Raw genomic sequence first — 9,670 nt, 5'->3', positions numbered from 1 at the left:
CGCTTGGTTCAGCGGGCGGATCTCCCTCCAGACGTTGCTCAGGGGGTCGTAGCAGAAGACGCGGTTGGAAGGTCTCTGCCTCCCGCCCATGCCCTCGCAGCCGGCCGCCACGAAGAGGTAGTTGAACATGCTGCACATGGCGCAACCCCGGGAGACCACCTCTGGGGGCACGTGGCAGAGGTGGTGCCAGCGGTCCCCTCCGTCGTCGTAGTAGCAGAGGCGGCTGGTGTGGAGGTCGGGCTCCTGCACGTCGATGTCGGCCACAACCACGTGCGTCTTCCCTCTCATCCTCCGCCGCAGGATGAGGTCTCGCTCACCGGCGTTGAGGTGGCCGTAGATGGAGGGGGTCCTCAGCACCTGCAGGTAGTTGTTGCTCATCACCTCGTAGGCAGCCTCTTGGAGGTGGCTGAGTTTCTGGGCTTTGGCTCTGCAGAGGACCTCGTAGCAGTTCCCCAGATCCACGTGGGTGGGTGGTGGGGTTTGAAAGAGGTCATTGCTGGCCAAGAGTCCAAGCCGTGGGCTTGTAGGAGGTGTGCTGACTGGTGCTGTGACCCCAAAACCCTTCATGGGCAGCTGGGGGTGGGGACTGTCAGTGACCTGGAGGATCTCCTTGCAGCCAGGAGATGGTGGCTCAGGGGAGACATCCAAGCTCTCTGCAGGTGATGTAACTATAGAAGAGGTGGTGAGACCTTGTGTTGCTGAAGCAGTATCCAGCTCCTGGGTTGCAAAGCTCTGCAGCTCCTCTTTGATCCTCTCTGGGTGGCGGTTCTGAGATGTTCCTGGAGGGATGTAGGGAAGAGACCTCTTCTTCGACACCGACTGGGAGATGGACTGGACGTAGTAGTCGTAGACTTTGCCTTTGAGGCCAGGGACTGGCTTCCCAGCCCCACCCTTCAGGTCAGAGATGTAGTTCTCCTCCACTTGGATCTTTGAGACCGAGGAGAAAGAGTAGGAGGCATCTGACCCCACGTCTCTCGCCGTCATCATTAGCCCCAGGTCCGAGGAGGCGGTCAGGGTCTGGATTGTCCCCCTGCTCCCCTTGGCCTCCAGGCTCATGCCTCCGATGGCCAAATCCTGCTGCGTGCTTTGGGTATGTCCATCAGGTGCCATCTGGGCAACAGCAAGCCCAGGGGGAGGCCCGGTGTCCGGGGCAAGCGTGTCCTCCTGCCCACAGCTGCTCACCCTTTCGGCTGTGTCCCCAGGGTCAGAATAGATCTGCTTCCTTCCTGCCTTGCTTCCTGCCTTGCTTCCTGGCCTACTTCTTGGCTCCTTTCCTGGTTCACTTCCTAGCTCATTTCCTGGCTCACTTCCTGGCATACTTGCCAGCTCACTTTCCTCCTCACTTCCCAGTTCACTTCCTTGCTCATTTGCCAGCACACTTCCCTGCTTGTTTCCCAGCTCACTTCCCAACTTGATTCCTGCCTTGTTTCCCAGTTTGTTTCCTGGTTCCCTTCCTGTCACACTTCCCGGCTCATTTCCCAGATCACTTTCCATCCTGATTCCCGCTTTGCTTCCAAACTTACTTCCCATCTCACTTCCCAGCTCGCTTCCTAGCTCACTCCCCTTCCCGGCCATCCCTTCTCTCCCACGAGTCACCTCTGCTTCAGAAACCATCTCCTCTCCTTCCCCCTCTTCCTCCTCCTCCTCCTCCTGACCCCTTGGCAGCCTTCGATGCCCCGGGGGAGGCGTGTGCCGTGCCCTAGGGACACTCACTTCTCCATCCCCACCATCCCTCCTCAACTCCTCACCGAGCACCCTCCTCCGGCGCAGACCCACGGCCCCATCCCCATCCCGGGCAGCGTTTTCCCTTTCCTCTCCCGTGCCAGCCAGAGGGATTTTGCCCTCGGCAAGCGAGCGGGACTTATAAAACCTGTATGCCCAAGCCAGGAGGAGCAGAGCGGCGGCGGAGAGGACCAGCTTGCCGGCCAGCTGCATGTCGGAATGCCAGGGCAGGGATGCCTGCTGGGGCATTTTTCCGTGCCCGGAATGTGGAGGAGGCGATTAATAATTGGCGAGCGAAGCCGGAGAGCGGAGCTGAAGGTTTGGGGCAAGGTGACTTTGAAAGGGCAAAGCTGGCAGGAGGTTTCCGGACGAGTTTTGCGTGTTTGGGCTGGGCTGGGCTCCGGGGAAAAGGTGCAGCCCAGAGTTGGCAGCACAGAGCTGGTTTTATTAGCCTGGTAAACAGAGACGCTCAGAGATCAGCGAAACCCAGAACAAAAGGAGGAAAAATATCACCGAGCAGCCCCGGTGGTGCTGCCTCCTCCTTTCTTTCGAAAAAAAAGGATTCTACAATGACAAGGGAAAAAGAAGTTGTTTTGCCCAGGAAAGGTGCCCCATGCCTGGCTGCAGGTGCAGGGAAGGGAGGGAGGGAGAAGCTGCCCGGTGCTGGGCAGACCTTTGGTCCGATGCTGAGCAGCTGCTCGGTGCCACGGGCGGGTGACTAATTTGGTGGCTTTCATTTGTGGCACGCCAGCTAACGAAGGGTGACAGGAAATAGCCCGAAACCTTCTGGGGTCTCTTTGAGGCCAGCTTGGAAGTGGCAGGGAAATTAAGAACTGGTGGAAAAAGAGCTGAGGGCTTTAGGAGAAGGGGGGGAAATATCCAGCATCGAAAAACATTTGGTGGAGTGAAACTGCAGCTGGTGGCCACTGTGTTTAGAGACCTGAATCCATAGGGAGAGGGATGAACTGAGGACGGGATACAAAAGTGCAGGGACCAGGGTGAAATTTGGGGATGGGAAGGGGTGGGAGAGATGTGAGTCGTTGATTCAAAGCGATGTGTTGCTTAATGTCTGTGGGGACTGGAGTCACCGTGGGGAAACTGAGGCACAGAGGATGCCAGACAGTCTCACACTCGCTTCTTTCTCCCTCTGGAAAGATGTTGGTGATGTGTCTGGTCCTGATCTGAATTTCAAAGATTGAGGGGAATTGCTGTCCCCGTTGTCCCTGAGGCAGCTGGGTCCCTGTGCCTGGACTGTGGTGGGGGGGTGAGGGAGAGGAGGGGGCCTGGGGAATGACATCCCTCCACAACCACTGCTAAGTGAGCTGAATTCAAAGGGATCAAATTAATTTCCTTTTCCCCAAGGGGAACATCTCACACGCTGAGAGATGCATAAAGAAGCGAGGCCCTACAAAGAAACAGCCAAAAATGTGAGTGAGGGGGTGGGGTGGTGGGTGGCTGCTCCTGTTTGTATGCAGGGACACACTCCCCGCTCGCTCAGTCCCAGTCTGGTGGGATTTGCCAGAGAAATGAACCCAGATGATGCTAAAATCAATGCCTTGTATGAGGTGTGGGTGTGATGGGTCCCAACTGCACGAGTCGTGGCATGTGTGGACGGAGGAGGTCTTGCCATGGGTCTTTAATGAGTGGTGGGTGCTCGTGAGCTCATGCCCAGGTCCCAGACCACCTCCTGTCCATCAGCTGAACTTCACCAGCCATTGTAGGAGCTCAGGCAATGCCTTTTGTGATGGGGACAAGCATCTGAACCTCCCTGGGGACATGTTCCCCACCATCACCAACATCTGCAAGCGCTGAGATGTCCCCTAACAAGGCTGAGATGCTGAATTTCACCCGACGGCTTCGCACCGGGACCGTGGTGGTACCAAAAGGGATGGGGGTGGTTGTATATCTGCCACTGGACTTGCTGGGGGTGCTGGTTAGGTGGAGGATCAGGTGGTAAATAGCATATTTTATATATATATAGGGAAAGGGGATGGAAAGGAAGCAGAAGGTTAAACTCCCCGTGTTGGCTTGGCAGTTGGAGACCCCCGTGCCCTGTGAACAGGGAGACACCACCAGTGGCTTTTAGGGGGTTGCTCAGGAAGTTGTCACCTCATAGGGGTGCAGCGTGGGGAAATGCAGCAGTGAAGAGGTTGGGGGGATGTTTAGAGATGGACTTCAAAGCAGGGCAAGCGCTGGTGTGGTGGATCCCTCAGATGCACCCGGGACCAAAGCAGCACCAGCCGAAACCCACCCAGCCGCTCTCCTCCACCCTATTTGGACCCAAAATCTGTCACTGGGGGGGCTTGGTCTGGACAAAACCTTGGAGACAGGGATATTCCTCCTGCTTGCAAACCCAGAGTGTCCTGAAGCTGAGGCTGGAGCTGGGGTAACAGGGACACGCATTGGGGCAGGACTTGGCTAATTGGGGAAGGGTCTGGCCACCCACGTGTGGCCATGACCCTTGGCTTTCTTCATCTCTTGTTGCTGCAGTTTTTCATCTGTTGGTAGATCTGCAAAACTCCTCATGTTCGTGAGCTGGGAAGGATGAATTATGCATGTGCTTGGCAGCCCAACCACGGCAGGAACTGTGCCTGGTGATGAGGTGAGGGAGGCAGGGGGAGCACCCAGCAAAGGCCACCATCCCTCCCACCAGCACTCCCAGCCCCATCGAGCTGCAGCATCCCTGGATTTGTGCCCTCCACCTTAATATCCCAAGGGGTTGGCCACTTAGATGTGCTGTGTCTTTGAGGGATGCAACGCTGGGCTACCAAACCCTGACTCTGGGCGCATGCCAGGATGAGCTTGGTTACCCATCCTCCTCCTGGGTGGGATTTATGGACCTTGGGAAGGTGACACCAGGAGCACGAGGGGGAAGTGAAGGTGTTTTTGGCAGGCAGTGTGCTCTGGGTGCTGTTGCCTTCAGAAATGGCAGGCTTGGGGAGGGGAGGGGGGACACCAGAACCTAACGGGTGAGTTTGAGTTGCTGGGGATGATGTTGGGAAGGAGGATCTGAGATGCAACGTAGACACAGATCTTTGGCTATGCCTTGGGTGAGGAGGCCACGGTGACAGGCTCGGCACTCGTGACTCTAATTGAAGGTAATTGCCTCTTCCAAAGTTTGCTAAAGCCTTTTCAAAGTCCCCTGAAATTAGGGAACATCCACAACGCTGCTCCTTGGGGTTTTCAGCTCGCGTCATCCCTAAGAAGCCCGATTAATTTTTTACCAGCTAATCATCTCTCTTAGGCAGGTTGTCAGCCATGGATCTGTCATCTCTCATCAATAATGGAACAACCTGAGCAGCTCTTTCCCCCTCCAGCCTCCTGCATTATTCACTGCCAGGTCCTCAAACAACAGGGTGTGTGTGTGGCAGGGGGGAGCCAGGGATTTAATTGACGTCCTTTGTAATTACCTGGAGCAAGGTGGATGGGGATGGGGAGGTAGGGCTGGGAGGTGAAAGACAAGAGCAGGCAGGAGGTGAAGGCAAGGTCCAGCGTGGTGTGGATGGGTTTTCTTTGGCTCACTGCTTTGGTGGGATGGCATCTCTCTGTGTCATTCATCTTGGGGGGACTTTGGGACAGCAGGCAGCATCTCTGCCCCAAATGAGGAGAGGATCCCTTGTCCTCTCACTCTTTGCTTTGGCTGTTCTGGTGCTGAGGAGGTCCCAGCCTACAGCCTGGCCCATCAGCACCCCTGGGGAAAGAGCTAAGAATGCACATGGAGGGGTGGATTTGGGCTGCAGGATCACTGAGCCCACCGGTCCTCTCCCAGATGCTGGATGGGGAGATCCTGTCGCTCCCGAGATGGCATCAAGCAGAGCCTGTGATGGTGGCACTGCTGCTGTAATGCTCCTCATTTCCATGGTTCCAGGCAAAAACTGCCACATTTGCATATAAATGGAGGTTTGGGCGTCTGTAAATCCTCATTTTTTGAAGCGAGAAGGCCTAATGGTTGTTTAATCACGTTGGGATGAGGCCCTCAGAGCATTTGCAATCCACCGAGAAGGGCAAGAAGTATCCATGCTGTAGTGTGGGGCTCTCCTCCCTGCTCAGTACTGCAGAGGTAAACTGAGTCATGCAGCTTTCTCTAAAAAAAATACAGCTTCCCTTGAAAACACTAAAGATTCTTTTAAAAACTAAAGGTTCCTTTTTCCCCCCCACCGAGAAGGGCAAGAAGCATCCATGCTGTAGTGTGGGGCTCTCCTCCCTGCTCAGTACTGCAGGGGTAAACTGAGTCATGCAGCTTTCCCTAAAAAAAAAATACAGCTTCCCTTGAAAAAACTAAAGATTCTTTTAAAAACTGAAGGTTCCTTTTTCAGGGCTCTCCTCCCTGCTCAGTACTGCAGGGGTAAACTGAGTCATGCAGCTTTCCCTAAAAAAAAAATACAGCTTCCCTTGAAAAAACTAAAGATTCTTTTAAAAACTGAAGGTTCCTTTTTCAGCCAAGGAGATGCAACGAGCTGGAGGAGCCGAAGTAGTCAGCTGGTCCGTAGGGATGTGGATGCTCAGGATGAGCGTGGAGCTGCTGATCCTCCCACTTCCCACCCAGCTCCAACCTGTCCCCACGTTCCTTCCAGCCCAAATTATAAACCCAGGTGCTTTTTGCATAGGAGAAGACACTCCTGAGCTGCTGCGTGTTCATTGGGCTCCTTTGAGGCTGGGAAAGCGCTTGCAGCAAGGTTGGCAACAGAGCATGGTAGGGACTGAATCTGCTTAATAATAATTAATCATAATATTAATAATAATGCTTAGCACTCGTATGGGGCTTTGGAAAGATGGAGCACCACACGACTGCTGGCTAATCCTCTAGGATTAAGAGTTCCCAGAGGAAAAGGCAGGGGAGCACCCTGGCTCCTCTCCCCCCACATCCTCCCCAGGGATCCTGAGCCGGGGCTGGATGTTCCCAGGGCACCAGGAGGAGGGAAAGCAGCTGGGGCAAACCACCAACATCCCCCAGCACTGGGCAGGACTGGGGCAAAACCAGCTGGTTTTTGCAAAGAGCTGCCTGCAGCAGGAGTAATGCCATCCTGGAATGCACCCAGTGGCACGGGGTACTGTGGGAATGGCCAGGATCCGGTCACGCTGGACCATTCTCTGTCTCCATGGTGACAATTGGCCAAGAGGGACGGGGAGGGTGGCACAGAGCAGACGTGGGTGCAATGCTCAAAACGTGGTCGGTGCCACCTCGCCAGCGCTGCCCGACAGGACGTGTGCTGCCTGCTCATGTGTGAGCGCTGACATTTGGGGTCTGGAGCTGCCTGTCACTAGAGATCGACCATCCAGCCCGGGACAAGTGTCACCTGTCTGCCAGCAGTCGATTTTCCCCCCATGGAGGTCTGGGTGAGGCCAATGATCCACAGCTTTGGGGCTCCCAGCGCCGCCATCCACGTGAGTGCCAGTGGAGAGGGCTCGTCCCCAACGTCCCTCGTGTTGGGGACAAATGGGGTCCTCCATTGGTGGTGGTGGGGGGTGACTGAGACCTCAGTGAGGTGGGAATGGTGTAAATGGATTTTTTTTTCCAGGGGAAATCTGGTCCTTCCATCACAGCCCCCATCCCCTGCCCTCACCAAGACCTTGCAAAGCCTCTGGGTACCCCAAGACAGCACTGGAGAACCCAGCACGAGGCAAAACATTACACACAGCCTCCTACCAGGGGAGAGTTCTCTTTTTCCTTTTAATTAAATTGTCTGAGGAAGCCAAGACACAGACAGAAAGAGACCAAGAGACTGTAAATAGTATAGAAAAAAAAAAAAGAGAGAGCCAAGAGAACCGATTGACGGAGGTGTAAATGCCAAGTGGAGCCGTAGGGAGGAAGAGGAGGAGGAGGAAGAGGCAGGCGAAGCTTCACGTTAGCTCCAGGATCACTGTTAGGGTAAGCACCAAAACTAGTCTGAAGCCGTGGTGGCCAGTGAGTGAACCTAGGCAGGAGGAGAAAAGGGATGGGGAGTTTAGGGAACCACGTCTCAGTGCTTGGGTTTGAAGTAGGATGGGGTCACCAGACTTTTTTTGGGGGGATTCCCCTCCTAAACTTGCTAGGGAGCTTGTGTGGGGCAGGCAGAAGGTCAGGGATGTTGGGTGGGGTATTTGCAGGACCCATTTTGGTGGAGGGACAGTCCTGATGCAAAGGGCAAGGGTTTGGGGTGATGCAAGGGGAGATGGCCAAGGGCTTGGGGAGTTGGCCAAAGGCTTGGGGAGATGCAAGGAGAGGGCCAAGGGCTTGGGGTGGTGCAAGGGGAGGTGGCCAAAGGTTTGGGGGGGTAAAAGGGGAGGGCCAAGGGCTTGGGGAGGTGCAGTGGGAGATGGCCAAGGGCTTGGGGAGCTGCAAGAAGAGATGCCCAAGGTCTTGAGGCAACGCAAAGAGAGCTGCTCCCTGCCCAGTCCTTCCCTCCTGGGGGGGGTATCAGGTAGAAACACCAGTCCCACCACCACTCACCATTGGAGTCCTCTGTTCCTCTGGGAATATTTGGGTTTTCTAACAGGAAAGAAATGACCAGAGAGACCATTTTAGCAGAGGGGGAGTGAGGATACGAGCGAAGATCTACGAAGGTGACCCCTGCAGAGCTGCCCTACCGAAAACGATGAGGCGAGTGTGGGTGTCGGTGGAGCCCAGGGGATTCTGGGCCGTGCAGCGGTACATGGAGCCGTTGAGCTCGGCCGGGACCCTCTCCAGCACCAGCTCTTTGCCATCGTGCTCGGCGCTGCCGTCGAGGAGCCGGCTCCCCACCCGCGTCCAGGTGAAGAGGGGCTCGGGGAAGACTTCGTTCTGTGGGGAGATTGGGGGAGCTGTGAGGTGGGCGTAGGGGGTCAGCAAACCCTGCCTCAAAGTACAGCTGGAACCCCCAGGGTGCACCAGTGGTGTAGAATCATAGGGTGGTTTGGGCTGGAAGGGAATTCTAGAGGTCATCTGGTCCAGCCTCGCGACACAAGCTGGGACATCTCGACCTAGGGCAGATCGCCCAGGGCCTGGTCAAGCCTGACCTTGAAGGATTCCAGGGTTGGGGTCTCCACCACCTCTCTGGGCAGCCCATTCCAATGATCTATCACTCTTATATTAAAGAATTTGTTTCTAATATTGAGTTTAAATCTGTCTTTTCCTAGTTTAAAGCCATCACTCCTCGTCCTATCAACCCAAAGCCTTTTGAATAGACCTTTCCCCACCTTCATGTAGGTCCCCTTCAGGTACTGGTAGGTCACTATAAGGTCACCCCAGAGCCTTCTCCAGGCTGAACAGCCCGATCTCCCTCAGCCTGTCCTCACAGGAGAGCTGCTCCAATCCCTTGATCATTTCTGTGGCTCTCCTCTGGACACGTTCCAACAGCTCCGCATCCTTCTTGTGCTGGGGCTCCAGAGCTGGACACAGACTCCAGGTGAGGTCTCCCCAGGGCAGAGCCCTCTCTCCATCTGCTGGCCACACTGCTTTGGATGCAGCCCAGGATGTCACTGGCCTTCTGGGCTGCCATGGCCCATTGGTGGCTCACGTCCAGCATTTCTACCATCACTCACAGGTCTCTTTCCACAGGGCTGCTCTCCAGTAACCCCCTCACAGCCTATAGTGGTAGTGCTGGTTACCCTGACCCAAATGCAGGACCCTGCACTTGGCCTTGTTGAACCTCATGAGGTTCACCTGAACCCACTTCTCCATCCTATCCACGTCCCTCTGGGTGGCATCCCATCCCTCTGGCATATCAACAGCACCTCCCAGTTTGGGATCATCTACAAACTTGCTGAGGTTGCACTCAATCTAGAGACCATGATGCAACCCAAGGCCACCCAGCCAACCCCATTGGCATGGAATTTGCCCCCACCCCTGGCGATGGGGAGAGGGGAGGATGCTGACCTGGAAGCCCTGCACCAAGATGCGGACGGTGTCTCCAACACGGGCTCTGGTGGGGGTCATGGTGATCTTCGGGCCCTTGGGAGCAACTGCAAGGGAAGGGCAAGAGAAGGGGGT

The 9,670-nt window shown here is 55.5% G+C and overlaps 2 protein-coding genes across 2 annotated transcripts; both read right to left on the bottom strand.

The window, feature by feature from the left end:
• Window positions 1-6: 6 nt before the first annotated feature.
• On the bottom strand, window positions 7-1,971 carry LOC103779717 (kelch domain-containing protein 7A-like; the record flags this gene model as incomplete). The annotated part of the gene is made up of 1 exon (XM_008947362.1): window positions 7-1,971. A coding segment is annotated over exon 1 (1,965 nt), but the record flags the coding sequence as incomplete, so codon positions are not given.
• Window positions 1,972-7,563: 5,592 nt separating this feature from the next.
• On the bottom strand, window positions 7,564-9,642 carry LOC103779716 (immunoglobulin superfamily member 21-like; the record flags this gene model as incomplete). The annotated part of the gene is made up of 4 exons (XM_008947361.1): window positions 7,564-7,637; window positions 8,153-8,191; window positions 8,290-8,482; window positions 9,557-9,642. Coding segments are annotated over 4 exons (392 nt in total), but the record flags the coding sequence as incomplete, so codon positions are not given.
• Between the last annotated feature and the right edge of the window lie 28 nt (window positions 9,643-9,670).

This window comes from Merops nubicus, unplaced genomic scaffold, assembly GCF_000691845.1.
Source record: "Merops nubicus isolate BGI_N331 unplaced genomic scaffold, ASM69184v1 scaffold23899, whole genome shotgun sequence".
NCBI classification, from domain to species: domain Eukaryota; kingdom Metazoa; phylum Chordata; class Aves; order Coraciiformes; family Meropidae; genus Merops; species Merops nubicus.
The sequence above is the reverse complement of the archived record's forward strand: the minus strand, read 5'-3'. Positions and strand labels throughout refer to the sequence as shown.